At 43.9% G+C, this 20,049-nt stretch overlaps 1 protein-coding gene across 8 annotated transcripts in view; it reads left to right on the top strand.

Annotated features, from left to right (window-relative positions):
- Positions 1-271: 271 nt before the first annotated feature.
- Positions 272-20,049, top strand: part of CCDC50 (coiled-coil domain containing 50) — a 169,122-nt gene continuing 149,344 nt past the window's right edge. For 5 of the 8 annotated variants that reach the window (XM_085899180.1, XM_085899174.1, XM_085899178.1 and 2 more), the window contains exon 1: positions 7,368-7,443. In XM_085899180.1, the coding sequence (XP_085755306.1) occupies positions 7,383-7,443 (61 nt within the window). In that variant the 5' untranslated portion in view covers positions 7,368-7,382. Of the gene's footprint in view, positions 522-552; positions 599-7,367; positions 7,444-20,049 lie in introns of those variants that run through there. The other 3 variants (XM_085899175.1, XM_085899177.1, XM_085899176.1) reach the window with 3 other exon arrangements.

Genomic DNA, 20,049 nt, shown 5'->3' with positions numbered 1-20,049 from the left:
TAATATTTCTACATCAACGACAAATCCGGAGTTCCATGATGGAAAACTGCATTCAAGTCTGTAGGTCCCAAAAAGGTCGATCGATTAGTGTAGTATATAGATTCTATCAGGACGGAAAATTAAGCCGCTTAGTGAAAGTTTCCCCTCAGGGTGCCTGGTTCTGTATCATTCTGTATTATGTGTTCCAAGACTTTATGAGCGATGACGTTCCCTCGGAGTTTACGGCCGTTCTCAGTAATTTATGAAACGTCATTTCCGGCGTTGGTCGGTTGGTCGGAAGTGACGTGTGGCGGCGCTATTTGTGCCCCGTGTGTGGACGCGCTCGAGCTCGAGTGAGGCGAGGCGGTTGTTTTGTTGTGAAGAGATTTTTTTTTTGTGAAATTGCCGAAAATGAATTGATTATTTCTAAACGTGTTTTTTGCCGATCGGCGAAGTGTTTTAAATTTTTATTATTATTATTCTCGAGTACGCCATGGCTGAATTGGGAACGGATCATTCGCAACTGCCTCCAGTGGAGCACGGTGAGTGGGCGATGTTGTTGAGTGACGGTCGAAGTCGTTGAATTGGATGTACGAGGTAACCTGTTCGGCCGGCTCAGGTGCGACGGGATTTTTCTTTCCTGACCCTCATGATTATTATTAAGCTTTTTTGGGGGGATTTAAATGTGATTTTTTTTATCTTTTCCGACAAATCACGGGACACGACGCCTCAGGTTCACGGACCCGGCGAGTGCCGGGTGTCGCTCGCGCTCGAGACTCCCGGCGGCTGTGTGTCAACCTGTTGATTCGTCGGCAAGTCCCGCTCGGCAGCGGGTGGTTTGTTCCGCCGCCCCCTTCGTGGGCGTTTGTGGAAACTTCCTTGTTGACATTACAGAGTGCTTGTTTTGCATGGTCGGAGTGCACATGGTGGTCTGGTGAGGTTTTACAGCCTCACTCTCCCCCCCCACACCTCTCCTCCGTCCTGGAATTTCTTCCACCAGTCGGTAGTTGCTTGGGATGGAAGGTGTTTTTTATTTCAATTAATGAATTTAAAAAATTTTTTTGTAATACATTATTTATTTATTAATTAATAAAATTTTTTTTTTTTGTAATACATTATTTATTTCTTAATTAATAAAAAAATTTTTTTGTAATACATTATTTATTTATTAATTAATTAAAAAAATTTTTTTGTAATACATTATTAATTAATTAATTAATTTTTTTTTTGTAATACATTATTTATTAATTAATTAATTTTTTTTTTGTAATACATTATTTATTTTGACTTGTCATTGATCGGTATTCGTTTTAGACATTCTGGATCGAAGCATTTTTTTCACGCTAAGTTTAAGTTTTCTTCTTTTGTCCTTCATTTGTATGTGCTGCTTTTTACTTCTGCCACCGAAGGTGTCGAAGGAGGTTGTAATGTTTTTTTTCACCCCTGTCTGTCCCTTTTTTGTCACACGATTATTTTTGGTTGGCCACAGTTTTTTCAAGCAATCGTTCCGAAATTCATTTTTTTTTTGTGTGTGTGTGGAGTTGACCGGCCAAGGACAGGAACGCTTAATCCGGATCCGGATCTGAGAACTTTTTGAATGTGATTCTTCACCATTGAGAGGGGGAATTCCATGTCAAGTGTACACACCCTCCCAACACTAATACCTCATTTTTCTCCCCATATGTTGGTCATTTATTCACTTGGGTGAAAAAACTCAAAATACCAACTTTTGAACATCGGGCCCCATCTTGGGAAATTCGGGTGCCCCCGGCTGCCCCACAATCTTCCAGAGGCCATATCACAGGTTGTAGTGGTCTGATTTGGCTGATCTTGGTATGAAAATGCCCGTAAAAGCGAGATCTTTCGAATCGCGTAAAGTAAAATCACTCCGAAACAGTAATTCAAAAAAGTTATAGTTTGGGGCGTCCTTTGACCTTGGGCCCCCGCTCTCCAGCCAAACCGATGATCCCGATTTTTTTTTTTTTTTTTCGTGTGAGAATACCCCTTTATTTACTCCAACTCTTCAGCATAAATGAAAATGGGATCTCAATGGGTTCAAATGTGATGATGGTTTTATTGTTCGGGGACTCGGGTGCTGGACACACAATACGCCACAATGCATAGCACAATATTTGAACACAAGATTTCCAATACACGATATCAGTGTATTGTACATACATTTTCCACATGCAGGAACTGGAAGCGAGACTAGTATGATCATTCTAGTATCATTCAAACCCAGTAAGAGTTTTTTTTTTATATTATAGTCAAGATTTTTTGCCAACCAATGTTTTATTTGACAGCTGTGTTTATTTCTTACTGATTGTGTAGGTTCTTCCTGTAGCAGTTTTTGGTTCTATGGAAAGAAGTATATCAGAAATGTCTAAAATGCAGTAATCTTCAATGTCAGGAAAAAATAAACTATTTGCGGGCCCGTTTGGATGAAGAAAATTCACTTTCACTTCATGAGTGTCCTGAAAGGCTTCCATGATGCAGACAAGCCACCATTTTCCATCATAGTGCACTGTGACATAACCTGAGAGTTTCCCATTAAAAGTTGGTGTAGATTTTGAAATAGCTGACTCGCTACGGTGTTCCTCGCCAAGGCTGAATTCGCGTACTTGAAGAGCAGTTTCAGAAATAGGGATGAAAGCATGAAGATTTTGAGTTCCAGCTATGGTTTTTGCCATTTTGACCTTTCTTCCAGATTTCGTATTTCCTCGTCATACACCTTTTGGATCCCGTAACCGAACTTCATTTCATTCAAACCATTTTCAGCAAAGGCGAAAAGATCTTTTGGAGAAATAATTTGACTGTCGTAAGGTCTACGCAGGCTCTCACGTGTTGCTTCTCGTTTGACTGTACCTCCCACGCCATCTGAAGGGCCCTTGCCATGACTTGTGGCAAAAAAATTGCCATTCTGCATCAATACCATACTCTGATTTGTGACGACATAGGTTTATGAAGGCTTTTGCAACTCTTACATTGGCCAGCGCAACCGTCTGAGAAATAGTAAAGTTTCTTTACATTTCCAAAGCTAGATTTCAAGTGTTCAATGAGCATTCTTTGGAAGAGGTGGACTGAGACAACGTCGTGAGTATTGCATTCTGATATAATCGTGAACCAATCGTGGTTTAATTTGCCATCGTCCGATTTGAAATAGTAAACCCAGGGGTGAATTGTCGCTTGAGAGCAGTTCCAATGGAGTCCTGTACGACAAACGAATAGTTCTCCGAGAAGTCTCCAATAATGACAAATTCTCCTTCACCAATTTCGTGCTGCTTATTTTTCAGAAACTGAGATTGGGCCTTGGCAATGAAGTCGTGTCTCACTAATTTCACCGCGCGTTCACAGAATTGATTAATGAACTCTTCCAAAGCAGGACCATGGAGCTCAGTTCAGATCTGTCAGTGGATGTCCACCGTTTAAACTGAATTTCATCAATATCCTCGAGTTCATAAGCACACTCAGTAGCTCGGTTTTGAAGTCTTCAATTGATGGGTAACTTTCACAAGTTCTGAAATAACATGCCGGTTGTGCTGGGTTACAAACTATGCGTGCTATCACATGATAGCTAGGAAGTTCGGCTATCTGTGGCATTTTGGAACCAAACATGAGTTTCACATTTTGATGTATCGTACATACACATACACTGTGTGTACCACCTGAACCGGCCAGGACACACTCCGAGGAACGGAGCATGGCGAACTTCGCGAATCCAACTTTCAAGCCAGGGTTCATCTCTTTGAATTTCTGAAACAGTTCCTTGAGATTGTTTAGTACCAGGCACTTTTGAATTTTGTCTTTTCCATGTTCATTCCTGACCACCACACAGTCCTTTTTTCCCGGCAATATTCGGCTGACTTCATCACTTTGGTAAAATTTGGTTACGGCGGATTTCACTTAGTCAGGCAATATTTTACCCTGTTTGGGATTTGGAGACGATAGCATACTATTTTCTTTCTCGAAATTTTTGGCTTGCACAGCCATTCTTTGGGAGCAACTGAATTCACTCATCATCCCTCTGATGCTCATATTCCTAGCAAATATTGTCAGTATACGTATTTGCTCTGAACGGCTCGAAACAACGTATTTTTCTTTCAGGCTTTTGATCACCTCTGCATTCAGTTTTCATCACATTTTGATGCTGTATTTTGTGTTTTCTCCACAGTGCTTGGTCCAGCAACTAGTTCTAATTTCTTTCGCACAGAATCTTCCACTTTACTTCGCTTTTCAGGAACGTACCCTGGGTTCCTTTCTGCCTTTCGTTTGTCGAATGGGCTTTCGCTTATCATCGATAACGACTGGTTTAATAGGTCAACTTCTGCTTCTCGCTCAAAAACCTCCTCGTCCTCATCTGTCGAAATAGATTCTGCAATGCCTTCGATAGTACCTTCTGATGATAATTTCGAACTGGTCGAATATGATTCTTCAATACGCTCTGGTGATGACTTAGAGTTTTTTTTTCTGCCCTAGGTACAAAGTCTGTCATCTTTTTTCACCTTTGAAGAAAATTTCATCAACATATCATTTGACACATTGCGAAGATCTTTTCATTGTTTCGTTTTATGGCAGCTGAACTTTATTCATTATTTTCGGAACTCCTTTCGATCTTCAGTCGCCATGCTGACTGCAAAATATGCAAAAACTGAGATTAGCCCATTTATAACTTAATTTGATGATGGTTATACAAAAAATGTACACTTAAAAATGTACACTTGCACAAAAAAAAAGAGTGAAATCTGAGACGGTTTCAAAATTTCGCTAAAAAATGTGTACACTTGACATGGAACGCCCCAGAGATCGGACCAAAAGCGATCAGTGTGACCACTCCTCATTTTCATAAATGCCAAGGTGAGCCAATGAAAAAAAGTCAAGAATTCACAAGGTTTCGGAAATGTGCTGATAATAGAAAACCAAGACGCCAAGGTGAACAACGAATAGCCAAGATCTTGTGAAAAAAGCCAAGGAGTGGTCACACTGAAAGCGATATTGAGCACGATATCTCAAAAGGTTGTGGATGGATTCTCACGAAACTTGGTGGACAGGTTGGGAGTGGCACGAGGAAGAATTGATTCACTTTTGGTGAAGATCCGAATCCAGATTCGAGAATTTTTCAAGTGATTCTTCACCATTGAGAGATGGGGCCAAAACGATGTATAGCATGATATTTCAAGAAGTTGTGGACGACTTGTGACAAAACTCGGTGGATGAATTGGTTCGGTGAGAAGGACAAGCAGATTTGATTTTGGTTCAGGTCCGGATTCAGATCCGACCTATCAGTGGGATACAAAATGTAAACTGTTTAGCCTGGTAGAGGTATGTTCTCCACCGAGTGCCGTTCCGTTTCTCCAAGTGTCACTCTATGAGTGATTTTTCATTTGCTTGTTTGTTTGTTTTGTCTGTCTGTCTCTTTGTGTGCAGGATATTTCAAAAAGTTGTGGACGCATCCGGATGAAATTTCGTGGGCAGGTTGGGTGTGGGATGAGGATGAACTGATTAGATGTTGGTGAAGATCCGGATCCAGCTACGAGAATTTTTTTAAGTTGATTCTTTACCATTGAGGGATGGGGCCAAAAACGATACATATCATGATATCTCAAAAAAAGTTATGGACGGATTCAGACGAAACTTCGTGGTGTGTTACAAGGAAGAATTGATTCAATTTTGGTGAAGATCCAAATTCGGATATGCCCCATCTCTCAATGGTGAAGAATCACTTTAGAAATTAAATAATTCTCGGACCCGGATTCAGATCTTCACCAAAATCGAATCGATTCTTCCTTGTCACACAGCCAACATGTCCACAAAATTTCATTCGGATCCGTCCACAACTTTTTAAGATATCCTGCACGCAAACAAACAGACAGAAAGGGGTGAAAGCATATCCACCTCCACCCTCTGTGGCAGAGATAAATATAGCATGATATTTCAAAAAATGTATCGGGCCGGATATGTTCTTGTGGATCAGGTATGCACTCTACTTAGTGCCCTTGTCGTTGTTTATGGATCTGATCATTTCCTTTCAAACTATGCACCCAGCTGTTGTGGTGTCACAAGTACAGCTGGTGATCCCCACCCTCCCCCTTCCTTCCCTGATCTCCACTTCTGATGAGCTAGTGGTACCATAATTATGAAATGAGGATGTTTGTGTGTTGCATTGGTTGCACACATGAATAGATAGCATTCAGACTGGGTGTTTGTCGGTTACTGTTTTGTTTTTCCAGGATTGTGTTAACAGTTGGTATGGAAAATGGTTCGAAGAGCCGTAGGAACGTGCAAGAATGCATTTTGGCACCAGGGTGTCGAATTTTTGTGGCCCTGGCTTTCTGAAGAAAGTCTCCAGACTCCTCACTGCAGTGTGGCCTGGTGGATACTTTGTACTTTAGTGATGTGAGAGTGCGGTGTGGGCAAATGTGCCATGAATCATGGCAAATCCATCTTTCTGGTGTTTATGTGTCTCGTCCGGGGAATTTAGTTGTTGTAACTGAGCTGCTCGTTAAATATTTGGCTCGTACGTACCGCACAAGTCTTGGGGTGTGTTGCGGTGTTAGATCACAACGGTTTTGCGTAAAGGTAGGAATTTCAGAGGAGTGCAGATGTTTGGTTTATCCGATGATTGATTGTTCTGTTTATGGGAGCAGATCATAATTATTCCTTTTGGAACACCTCACTCACTCACTCACTCACTCACTCACTCACTCACCTCACCTCACCTCACCTCACCTCACTCACTCACTCACTCACTCACTCACTCACTCACTCACTCACTCACTCACTCACTCACTCACTCACTCACTCACTCACTCACTCACTCACTCACTCACTCACTCACTCACTCACTCACTCACTCGTATTCTGGTGTTCTGCCCAATGGCAGGTTCAGTACTGCCGAAGCAGTTTCTTGGCAAAGATTATACTGTGTGGTTTGTCATTACCTTCCCAGCAGTAGTTGGAATAGGAATTTGTAATTTGTTCAGAGTGCCAGTGATAGCTCACCTAGTTTTTGTGAAGGACACCGTGGGATCTTTAAAGTCGACCAACTAATTCTGGCAGACTGGACGCCCAGCTTAACGTCCGTCTGAGGGATGGCACACACATTGACTGACCTTGCCTGTGAAACACCAGGATGACAGCTTATAGCTGGGTCTGGATTCAAACCCAGGCTAGACAGCTTAATGGTGTGTGTGCGTGTGTGCGTGTGTGCGTGTGTGCGTGTGTGCGTGCGTTTCTGCCATGATTGTGGATGTAGTAAATTTCAGAGGTAGAAACTCGTAACGTGAATATGTGTGAGATTTACATTTCGAATCTTCCGAAATCGAATGTTGATATCCCTTTATCTTGAGTGACTGCCATCTCCTTGTCAATCCTTCAGTCATCCTTTTCTTGCTGATCTCTACTCTATGTTCAATCAACAGGTACAAAGAGAGCGTAGGTTGTCTTCATGTCTTGTCCATATTGGAGGTGTGTGGGTGGTGGGGTCGGTTATGTATTTTGGGTCTAAACTTCTACATTGGGTGCATCCACATATTACAATTTCTTACAACCTGCATTCTCCTTTTGTTGCATCACCTTCTAGTCCTCTCTCTCCTTTTATATATTTATTTTTTTTCCTCCTTTTTCCCTTTTCTCAATTCGTCATCCACCCACTCCCCTTTACCGTCTGTCGTGGCCCCTTGTCCATTTGCTGTTTGCACAAGCCCTACCACGCCCTGCCAAGTCTTGAGGTTGCGAACGGCTTTTTCGTCTGTACGGACGAGATTGATATGCAGTGTAGCGGCAGTAAAGACGTTTCGTGTGTCTGTGGTATTCCTGTAACTCTCAAACCTGTCGGAAAATGTACGATTTTTATGAGAGATGTGCAATCAAATTGGTTGAAGATTCAAGGAGATGGAATTGTTGCTTAGCAGGCTTTCAATGGATTAGTGTGCAGGAGGTACAATCTGGCTTGGCTTGCCCTGTTTTCTCCATTATTGTCGATGAGCGTCTCCTAGCGATTTAACACTTTAGTGGAGCCCATTGTGCTTGCCATTGTTTCGGGTTTGTGCTTTATGACCACAAGAAAATTGTGCTGACAACAAGTATGCCAGACAAAGGAGGCTTGATTTGTTCGAGGACGGAAACTTCGTCCCATTTTGAGAATGAACAAGCTCAAATGAGCTAAGATTCTCATCCTCTTTATGATGACTTCATAAGAACGAATATGGCGTCATTGTGATGTATCAGGTTTGTGATAAATTATATTGGTAGACTCCTTAAATTCCTTCAAAAATCTTTTCCAGACCCACCAGTCAGAATATTCCCAAATTTGGGTTAAAGCATGAGGCCAGGACCCAGATAAGCGGCAGGTGCAGTGATCCTATTTAAATATTTTTATTTTTACTTTATTATTAATTATTATTTTTTTATTCCCTCTATTGTCCTTCCTTTGGATGAAGACTTGATTTCCAATGGCTTTATTTCCGATCATCAATTTGGTTTCAGACCAGGTCACTCTACCCTGGATATGCTGCTTCTGCTCTCCCAACAATGGATTGAGGTCCTCAATGCCGAACATAAAATCTGAGCCGTATCCCTAGACATATCACGTGCTTTTGACACGGTCTGGCACCCTGCCCTGCTCACCAAACTCTCTCCCTATGGTATCCAAGGCCATCTCCACTCATGGCTCGCAGACTTCCTCTCCTGTCGCAGTCAACGTGTGGCCCTAAATGGAGTTCTTTCATCTCCTCTTTAGGCCAGGAGCATGACACAGGGGAAAAAAAAGTCTTTCTCAACCCACACCACATACAATGTTTGTTTGCATATTCTGCTACACCAACCTCTCTGGAGCATTTCTACGGTGGGTGTCACTTCCAATTGTGGTATACGTTTTTTTTTTTTTCTTCAGGCCATTTTGTATAGTGGGGGTGAAATCAAGTTTTCACACCAATATGAGAACAAGGTTGAGAGGTGGGTTGATTTAAACGACTGTATTTTCCTAACTAGTCGCTCAAATTTGACATGATATACATGGATGGAATGAGAATGGATTATACTACAAATAGATTTGAGTTGCTATGGGTGGGGGTAATATTCAGAACGTGTCTGGAATCCAAATAATGTGGAGAGAAGCATTCTCAGTAATTCTCTAATGAAAATTTGACACCAAAGTATCAAAATATCTGTTGCACAAATACACAATAAACCAACGACCACTGTGTCGTATTGATATTCTTCCAGTGTACATATGTGATTCAATTCCAGAAAAAAAGGTGGCTTCATGAGGGGGTGGACGGCCCTTTGGGCAAACGCGATCAATACTGCAACATTAATGATATGCCCTCGCCCTTCTGATGTACGAGATAATACTACGTACCTCAATTTTTACAATCCTAGCAAGTTTAGTCACCATATCCGATTTACTCGAAATTGTGACTCTAGTGATAAATGTACAGTGGACAGATATACATATGTGGACGTTACATTGTTCTCCTGAGAGCGCACACACACCACTTCACTGATTAATGACACTCAATCAGTGCAAATCTAAATGTGTCCAACATGGCATAATTAAGAAGTCTAGTCCTCAGCTTCATCATCGTCATCATCCTCTAACACGTTTGAAGGGTTCTCGCAGTTTTCAGTCATGCACGAACAGGCGTCGGTACACGGAAGTCCTTTCACCCTACACGTGCAAACAGACCGACGACAGGCACTCTTGGCGCAATGGCAAGTGCTAAGCTCTACAAGACCTTTTGGTGCTGGATCTTTCTCCATCCATAAAGGTTCAATTATCTCCTGGTCGTCGTCTGTCACTTCCCATCCGTTGCCAACTGGGTCTGGCAGATCTTGTTTTGCATACAGAGCCCGGCGCCACACCAGCGTTTGATAGTTAGCCCGTTTAATGTGTAGTGACATACTGTCAGATGTAGGTGGGAGTCCCTCGTTTCTCTGTTTCTTTTGACGGAAGAGCCAGTATCGAACCATGTCACACATGGTACCAGCGCGCTGGACACGAGTATACAGATTGCATATAAACTTCTCACAATCACTATTTGTCGTTTCGGTAATGGACGGCGTCTGTCTGAGATTTTGCAGTCCTTTCTGGTGCTCAGGGCTTTTGCTGAGTATTCCAAACGAGGACTTCTTGGCTATACCAGAAAGAGAACTAGTGCTATTGCAACCAGTCAGTGCATGGTAAGCTGGAAGTGTGGTGCACAGCTCTGGACCCAGGCTGTTTACAATGGAGTGAACCTGAATATATCTGAGTTTGTTCTTTACCCCAGTCTGGAACCAGAGCTCATTACACCCTAGCTCCTGGAAATGGGTGATGCAAAGTACCATCACATCAGTGTCGGGTGACTGTATCACTACTCAGCTACTTTCAGAGCTTGCTTGTTTGGCGTGTATAGTCAGCCTGCCAAGACCCTTGAAAACAGTACTGATGGCATCGCTTGTTGATTTTTGGCCAATGGGTTCAAATGTAAGACCATACCATGGGGTCTCAGAATCATCCGGTGGCCAACCCAATTTTTGACCTTCAAGTTCAAATTTTCAAGGTCAAAGGTCAGATAGGTGCAAAAATATTTTTTCCCCAAAAAATGCCCAGAATAATGTGTTCTATCATTTAAGAGCCTTAAAGAACCAAAAAACATAACAGTAATTTCAGTATTTTACCATTTACTGAGTAAATTTATAGGAAAACGAAGAAATCTGAACCAAAAACATCGAATAGCTCCATAATGGTTGAAATGGCAGAAAATGCATGAAAAGTCCTTACAAACTAGTTTCAAATACACTACCCTGATTCTGGTTGGTAAACTCCTTGATCATCAACATACACCCATTTTGCATTATTTGAGTATATTTTCAGATTTAGGCTACTTGCATCTGACCTTGAAATATTGACAGACATTCCATCGTGCTAAAATATCCCATTTCAGTCCAGTACTAGTGCTGTATTTCACTCACCATGGTAACTCTTGGTATAGTCTGGTAAGTAATTCTGATAAATGTTCAAAAACGAGAATAAATTGTGTTTTGGCTGTATTCATTTGGAGAAATTTCAAAGGTAGGCCTAAGCTGCCCAAGCATTTTAAGCTAACGCGTCAGCTTTAAATGAGATTAAGAATTATTAAAAACCTGAAAACTGGCTTATGTCACCACATATTATGACATTGAAGATTAGAGCTATATTGAATGTGGATTTAGACATCCATTTTCATAGCATGCACAAACGGGCATGTATCCCTTTTTTGTGACCCATTGCACTCACACACAGATGTACGGCACTGTGTTTTACACCCGCAAGATATCAATGCTTGACAACTCTGAGGTACGGAGGGTTTTCTTATCCACACCACCTGTAACTGGCCATCATTTTCCTTCCATGCCTCAGTAGGTGCTGGCGTGGGAAGTTCCATCTCAGTCTTGTCTGCTTGAAGCCACACCTTTGTTTGGAAATTTGCTCTTTTTAAGTGAAGTTCCAATGCATCTGTTGTTGGTGGGAGCATTTCCAGTGCTTTTTTGCCTTTCTGAAATACTTCAAGCCTGGCAGTGTGACACCCTTTGGTAAACCTTGGAGTTTTGTAGACACGACACACAAACTGTTCAATATCAGCAATAGCTCCATTTCTCCCAACACCATGCAGAAGTTCTGGATGCTTTACGTACACCTGTCAACATGTCTTCTTTCCATTGCCCGCAAATGATGACACCGTGTCGCATCCAGTCAGGGAATGGAAACCTTGGATATTGCTTATCACATTTTGAGGAAAGGTCTGTGCTATAGCATTTATGTGGTAGAGTTTGGTTGATTTGCTTGTTCCACTCTTCATCCACACATCTGCTGACTGGTCTCCAAGGAAAAGAAGGAGCAGGAGGCGGATGTCTGTATCCCTGCATTGTACAATGTACAACGATCCTTTCATATCCACAGCTTATGGCCTCCAGTGCGTGCAAAATGAGACGTGTGTCCGCCTCCTCGTGATTTGCTTTAAGGTTTACAACCTGGCCACGGACTGAAGACAGTGCCCCTTCTTCAATACCTCCCACAACAACCTCCTGGCCAGCCTTTCCATGTTCAACAAGCTTTTGACTCAGAAAGTTAGCAAGGTCCTCTTTGTTTTCTGTCAAAGCTCTGAAACTGTTCCATTGCTTTGGAAATCTTAAATCCCCATGGTTGATAACCTTCCGAATCAGTTTGATTTTTCCTGCACGCTTTTCTCGAGTACCAGACTTTATTGAAGTTGTCTGATAACGATCAAATACTACGTCTATCTGGGATGTAGTTTCAGAGAAATGCCTGAATACCGATTTCGTGTACACTTTACCATACTCATCGAAAATGTCTGCCAGTTAGGTGGCTCACCCAATGCTTGGACCAGGGCATGACCATCGAAAAGGTAGCACGTTCTTGCCTGAGAAATTGGAATCTCTTCTGCAAGTTCCATTCCTTCAGTAAGGACTGGCAGCATTGCATTTTTGGGAGTACTTCTCATATTTTGGTTCATCAAACGAAACTAACACTTTCTGGAAAATCCACAGTCATTTTCTCGTGTATAAAAGTGTGTTAGGTTCGGTTTATCACTAAAAATTATGTCCTCGACGGGTAAGAAGCGAAAAGCAATGTCCATTTGTGACAAAAAGCAACTGCTGGCGGCTTACGACGCTCTTCCAGAAGAAAAGAAGGTGAGAATTCGATTTTTCTGCTTACTTTTCTGTGCGTTAGCTAAAATCGGAAGGCAAGACAAGCAGTTGCTTGAGCAGGCCTGGGATTGTGTTGTCTTCAGCAAAGTGACCGACGAGCAGTAAAAAACAGAAACGGTGCAGTCAAGGAGGGAAGGGTAGGGGCCCAGAGCAAAATGAGGCTTGGGCCCTTTTACTCAATACACATGACCTAGAACTCAAGACGTAGGGTTTCATCATCCTTCACACGTTATCAGCAATCCCAACCATCGGCATTATGATTTGTGATCGGCGTACGCCGAGATCGCTTATAAGAATCAAACCAGGCTGGCCCGAAGTGATTCTTATAAGTGGTCTACACTGTATTTGAAACTGGTTTGTAAAGGCTTTTTATGCGTTTTCTGTCATTTTAACCATTATGGAGATATTTGACGTTTTTGGTTCAGATTTCTTCATGTTTTCCTATAAATTTAGTCAATAAATGGTAAAATACTGAAATTACTGTTGTGTTTTTTTTTTGGTTCTTTAAGGCTTTTAAATGATAGAACACATTATTCTGGACATTTTTTGGGAAAAAAATTATTTTGCACCCATTTGACCTTGAAGGTCAAAAATCGGGTTGGCCACCAGATGATTCTGAGACCCTATGGTGTGGTCTTACATTTGAACCCATTGGCCAAAAATCAACAAGTGATGCCATCAAAACTTTTTTTAAAGCATATTATAGGGTCTTGGCAGGCTGACTAGTAGGAGTATTCTCATGTCTGCCTCTTCATGATCAGATTCCAGAGCTTGCATCACCTTACACATGCCTTTGCAAATGTCCACACATTTTTCCTTATCCTTGAAGCCTCTGCTGATAACCATGTGGAGGCCTTCCTTCAGATCGGATTGGCCCTTTTTGCACCAGAACTCCGAAAGAAAAGAACATAGGTTTTGCTTGTTCCTGGAGTTTCCAATGTACTTAGCCCACTGTTTTGGAATGGGCGTTTTCTCATTGTGGATGGTCACCTCTAATGAAGCTGACATTCCTCTGGTAGCGCATTCGGCAGATTTTATGGACCTATCTTTGTATTGGTCAAATACGTTTGGAACAAATACAACGTCCACCCGTCTGCAGCCATTTTGTCCTAGTGGCGCCAACACGACCTCATAAATTGTTGCTGCCAGTTGCCCGAACGTCGATGCACCACCTCCCTTAACCGTCTGCACCATTGCCATACCATCAACTACAAAGGTGGTAAGCATGTTTGGTTCTGGTGATGGCAGTCAGGCTTTTGTATTGCCCAGTTTCTCTAGTTTGGACAGCAATTCGCTCTTGTTTGTTTTCCTCATGGTACCATCTGCATGGGCAAGTGCAAATGGGACTGCTGAGAGTTCGAATGTCAGTACATGCTTCAGATCAATGTCTCTTCCCTTTGCTGCGATGAGGAGCCGACCAAATGGCTCACGGTCTGCCGACACGATAACAGCCTTCTCCTCGGCACTATTCTGCTTCTTTTTCTTCAGCAGCGATGAGAATGTTTTGATATTAACATGGGGCAGTGGGTCCCAGAAACTCACGTCATTCGTATTGAGTCGTTGTGCAACAAAAGGTGCCATTTGGTCTTTTCCAATGGTGTATGCCCGGAGTAGCTGACCTGATACCTACCCTGGGGCAACAACACCTGTAGCAATGTTGAGCAGTAGAGTGTGACTTTCATCATCATGACCAAGGGTAAATGGATTAGACATCATCCCAGAAGCAAAGACACTTAGAAGCTTCTGTATATCCTCTTCATCTCTCTGTACTCGGCCTAGTCTTGCCTCTTTGTGGGTTCCAACACATTCAGAGTCCCCAATGCCACACATTTCCCTGAGACACCTGGTGATGGCAGCTCTTTTGAGACTAGTCACAAACCAACGTCGGAGAGCCCTGTAGACCATGTGGAGGTACTCACTATTACCTTCAGAAAATGATTTTCGTTGTGCAGATCACCAATCTGAAATTTGGCATACTTAAAGAATTTTAGACGCTGAGTCCAAATCCACTTGTTTCCACGTCGAGGATGTGACACAATTGGTCATTTTTGGCAATTAAAGATGCACCGAACATTAAAGCACGATTTTGACACAGAAATGAAGAATCAAGGTTGGACTGATATGTACATCAAAGAAAACTCTTGTGAGGTCTTAAAATGATACAATATGTTTATACAGAGCCCAATTCACTGTTATTAAAGATGTTTATTATTAAAGGTCATAAACCGAAGCAGTTAGATAATTTTACCGTCCGAAAACATCTGGACAGACCAGACAGGCCTTCGAGTTGACCAAGGCAACTTTTTGCTTAAAAGGCAGCCACACTGGCTATTAAAGGTAGTTACATTGACTATCGCGGATTAAATCAAAGACAAAGAGACTGCGCGACTCAGCCTGATGAAAAGTAGAACCGCCACAAGAGGATTACTGTCTTAGAACTCCAGTATTTCTTGCTCTGAAGCAGTTGCTGAACTAGGCTCTTGACTACTGCTATTACAAAACTCAAGTCCACTATTACATGCTAACCAACCTGAATACTACTGAGTAGTAGATCACCACAGCAAACGCAGTGTGACACCCGCATTCACAGTTCGTCGTCAGAATCATCGTCAGTTCCGTTTTCATCATCCATAAGTTCCATTTCTGCATGGGTCTGTTCATCGTTAGCGCAGTTTTGACACCCACAGCACTCTGTGCAGGACAGTCTTTTTGACCGGCAAGAACACTGGTTGGTCTCGCATTTCATCGTCTTGCAATTACATTTTGTCGCCTCTAACAGTTCCTTCGGCGCTGGTGGTTTGCTCAGCCAGTGAACAGTCAGTGCCTCCGTTGCGTTCCACCCATCCGTGAAATGTAGGAGAAGGGGCTTCTATAAACCTCTCAGTCGTGCGGTGGTGGATCGCAGACTGATAGTTCACTCTTTTGCAATGCAGCATCAGAGCGTCACTTGTAGGCGGCAACTTCTGTTCTCCCAGCGACTGGCTGCAGAATAGCTTGTAGCGAGCCTCATCCACACTCTTCATGGTCGGCTGATTGTACATGGCGCAGACGAATTGTTCCAGGTCGTGAATGATATTCTGATCTAGCGTGAATTCTCGACCAATGCTCCTGAAACAGGTGATGAGATGGGGACTTTTCATCATCAAGTCAAATGGGCATGTTTTGCCCTTACCGTGGAATGCACTGGTGGTATCACTTCCCGTGAAATTGTGCAAACCTAGAAACGCATTGCAGACAGAACTTTCCAGGGCATTACTCAGCTTCCTAATGTCAATGACGATAATCCCCTTGGGACTTCCTGTGAGCAGATGGAAATTTTATGCTCGAATCAACTTCGAGTGAGCCAACGCCAACACAAACACATCGGTGTCGAAACTCTCTATGCGCACCGACTCTTCATTCTGTCCCGCGTGAGCGGCATGTAGCAGGAGCTTCGTGTCAGCTTCATCATGGTCACATTCAAGTTCAGGTACTGACGACAGTCATGACACCATTTGACGCCTCGATTTTTTTGACATTTGCCAGCATGACTGACGTACAACAGCATGTCGCCCAGTTTTGATGGAGAGATGTTTCTCGTCCATGATTCGACGATGAACTCTATCAACGCCTCCTTGTTGGCTCCACTCAGGAGATAATTGGCCCACTGTTTCGGAAGGGCTTGATCACGTCCGTAGATGGTTCGCACCTGAAGATTGCCCGCCCTACCCACTCCAGGCACTTGATGCTGATACTTGGGTAAGTATCAAACACCACGTCCAGTCTCGAAGATTGTTTATGTCGTGCTTTGGCCACTACGATGTTCAGCACCATCTCTTCCAGCTTGCTGAAAGTGTTTTACAGTGAACCAGCCTTTATCGCCTGAATAACGGCCATTCCATCCACAATCGTTGCACCTTGGATAGGTCGAGCGTCCACACGGCAATCGGGTCACAGTTTCAGTATATGGTTGCGGAGTTTGGCTTTGTCCGTCTTAGCAATCGAACCATCACCAGATGCCAGCAGGAAAGATATGTTCGCCAGTGGGTACGCGAGCAGATCGTGGAGTGTTGAATTGCTTTTCTCGCCAATCAACAGCAGTCGTGTGAAAAGACGACGTTCATTCGCAATTTCACCCTTCGGCGTCTGCTGGTGGGGAGTCGCCGACTTGCCTCGCGTCTTTGAGAAAGTTGCCAATTTGGCCTTCGAAATCGGACTGAAGAATGGGACCTCACCCGAGAGAAGCCGATCACGCATGAATTGCACAACAGCATTCTCTCCCTTGACATATGCGTTCATCAAGTCCGCGGAAGTGGCTGGCGGTGTGATGACACCTGAACTAATATTGACGAGTTCAAGGTGAGCGCCGGAGAAAGGGTTAATCATTTGAAGTACTGTGTACATCACTTGTACCACTGCTGCTTCGTTCTTCTTCGAGCTCGACACATCCAAGTCCTCTCTCTTTCAGGGCTCGTCATGGATACCCGCCATGGACTCACATTTCCTTGCAATTTCCGCACGTGCTGGTTGGGACAGGATCCACTTCTTCACAGCTGTGCTTTTCTGAGTGTAACCAATGATGCCTCCACTGGTCTTGCTGTCCCTATTAAAAGTCTGCTCTATGATCTGATCACACGCAACACTACTAAATCCATAACGAGTATGCTGTTGGGCAGTTCATTTGCCGTCCATGCACGCTTGATAGGTGTCTGGGTGGGAGTGCTCTCGCCCGGCCATTTCCATCCAGTAAACGGGGTAAGTACCTTGCATAGTTTAGGTGATCGTACGCAAAGTACCAGGGCATTGACGCTCTCATGATCGCAAGGTGCTTCGGTTAGGGTTAGTTCGAAGTAAGAGTTGCCCATATAAGCTCTAGTGCTAGCTCCAGCATTTCCAAGTAGGAGCACCAGAATGTGAATATTTTGCTTGCTGTACATTGCTGCTGTCTGAAGTTGCTGTAGCGTGTGAACATTTCCGAGACCTCTTCCGATGACAGTAACTGTTCGAACAACGGAGACGGAAACGTTTTCTGGAGACGCTCGAAACACCCCTCGAATCGCACATGCATCTCCTCTGCGAGGGAGTCCATGAAGGCCTGGAAGCATAGTCTTCCTAGTACTTCGTCGACGAGCTTGTGACAGCACTATAACTCCTGTTATAGTGGTGGCCGTTTATTACTGAATTTGCAGAACGCTGAGCGGCAATACCAGACTCTATTATGAGGTCTAGCAGACCTGCGTCTCTGAATCTTTTGCTGATCACGCCGAGGAAGCTCATGAGTTGGTGGAATTCGCCGAGACGAATTACCAACCTTTCTGTCGACTCCGGATCCAACCAACGAATTTCCTGCGCCTTACTGCAGATCGCAAGGTCGAAGACGAGAACTACTTCTTCACGTTCCAGTTTATCAGCCATATCGATGCTTTGGCGTAGGACCGTGGAAACTGTGTCCAGTTCTGTGGGTGATGCCTCGATCAGGGGAAGGTAGATGATGGCTGACTTGGTCAACTCTTCATCCTGATGAAGGAGGTTGTTGTACCCAGTCCATGTTGGCAACTGCCCGTCCGTTTTCTGGACCATTTTCATTGTGTAATGGAGCACATCCAGCAATAGCCTGTCCTCTTGTGACGGACTGATGTCAATGTCACAACTGTAAAAGGCTGTGGTCCCTTGCCTTTTCCCAGCACCATACTTGAGAATGGGTGGCGTGTTCCCAACTAATGACCGCTGACGACGGCTAATTGGAGTCACTGGACGAGCGTGCTGAATCGGCTCAGAGGGTGCGTTTTGTATCATCAATCCATTGGTGTGGTGAGTGGTCCCATGTCTCCTCACTGAAATTGATGTTATCGTACACAAATATTGTCGGTACATTTCTGAGGCAGTTTGAGGGCAGTTTTCCATCCTGATCAATCTGCAACAGCGCCAAAGCGGTTTCCAACGCCTGTGTAGTACTGATTCTGAGACACAATGCCCAAGCTTGTTGAGCAGTCCTAACAGTCAAGAAGAACCAGTCCAATGTTTCACAGTCAGGCCCAATGAATAGGACTTCGGAGTAAACGTCTGACCCCTTGATGCTATAGAAACAACTTTATTTTTTTTTTTGTATACCTTGGTCGAGGCTCGTATGAGAGCTAACACACAACTCACAGCAAGGAGGCATGAGACAAGAGGGGCGGGAGTGGAAGGGACAAAACAGTGGGGAACAGACACATTAGGTGAACTGTGGAAGGGAGAGGCATGGGGATGGGACGGGGAACATGGCGAAGAGAAGATGGACATTTCAGGGACTTTCAGGAAGGAAAGCAGGAGAAATGAAGGAAGTGGGCTTGGGTGGATTATCGGGGGTAGAAAAGATCGAGGATTTGGATGGGGGAAGATAAGAGGTGGTGGTGAACAGCTGTTTTGAAAGCCTGGAGCGAAGAATGGGAAAGAATAGAGTGAGGAAGTTTATTCCAAAGGCGGGAAAAAAGAGGAATGAAAGAGTGAAGATGAGCAGTGATTCGTGATTTTGGTAGTTTTACCAGAAGGGGGTTGTTGGCGGACCTTGAGCGCCCTGTGGAAATGTGGTGGGGACAAATCGCAGAGAGAGCAGGGGGGCAAGGCTGGAGAGGAGTCGGTAGAAGACAGAAAGACCACCGACCAACCTGTGGTGATTGAGTGAGAGGCCCAAAGACTCAGCTTCATTGCGGGAGATGCCGATGATCTTAAATGCCCTGGTTTCGACAGCGTGAAGCCGAGAAAGGTGGGAGGCAGGAGCACCAGCCCAGAGGGGAGAGCAGTACTCCATCAGGCTACGGACAAAAGCTTTGTAAGTGGTCAGGAGCTCAAGAGGGCCGAGGAAGGACTTAGCACGACGTAGGATTCCCAGTCGGCGACTGGCTTTTGAGGCGAGGTTGGAAATGTGACTTTCCCAGGAAAGGTCATGGCAGATAGTGAGACCTAGAAGCTTGAAAGAAAAGACTTCTTCCAGAGGATTGTTGAGAAAGTGGATGGCGGGGTTTTGTAAACGGTCCTTTCAAAGAGACATAGTGAGAGTGTGAGATTTGTCTGGATTGAAAGACATGTTCCACGTGTTGGACCAGTTTGTGATTTTATCCAGATCTGCAGTGAGCGAAGAAGCTGCTGCTTGCCGGTCTGAGGGATGACAGATGGTACGGCAGAGGGTGGAGTCGTCGGCAAAGAGAAATAGAGGATTTTCCAGAGTCCGAGAGATCATTGATGAAAACCAGAAAAAGAACAGGGCCCAGAACGCTACCTTGAGGAACTCCAGCCTGCACAGGAAGAGGGGATGAAAGAACTCCATTTAGGGCCACACGTTGACTGCGACAGGAGAGGAAGTCTGCGAGCCATGAGTGGAGATGGCCTTGAATACCATGGGAAGAGAGTTTGGAGAGTAGG

This window comes from Eptatretus burgeri, chromosome 10 (genome assembly GCF_056783735.1).
Source record: "Eptatretus burgeri isolate ZD-2024b chromosome 10, Ebu_testis_v1, whole genome shotgun sequence".
In the NCBI taxonomy this organism is placed as follows: domain Eukaryota; kingdom Metazoa; phylum Chordata; class Myxini; order Myxiniformes; family Myxinidae; genus Eptatretus; species Eptatretus burgeri.
Note: the sequence above shows the minus strand (reverse complement) of the source record. Positions and strands in the feature narration are given on the sequence as shown.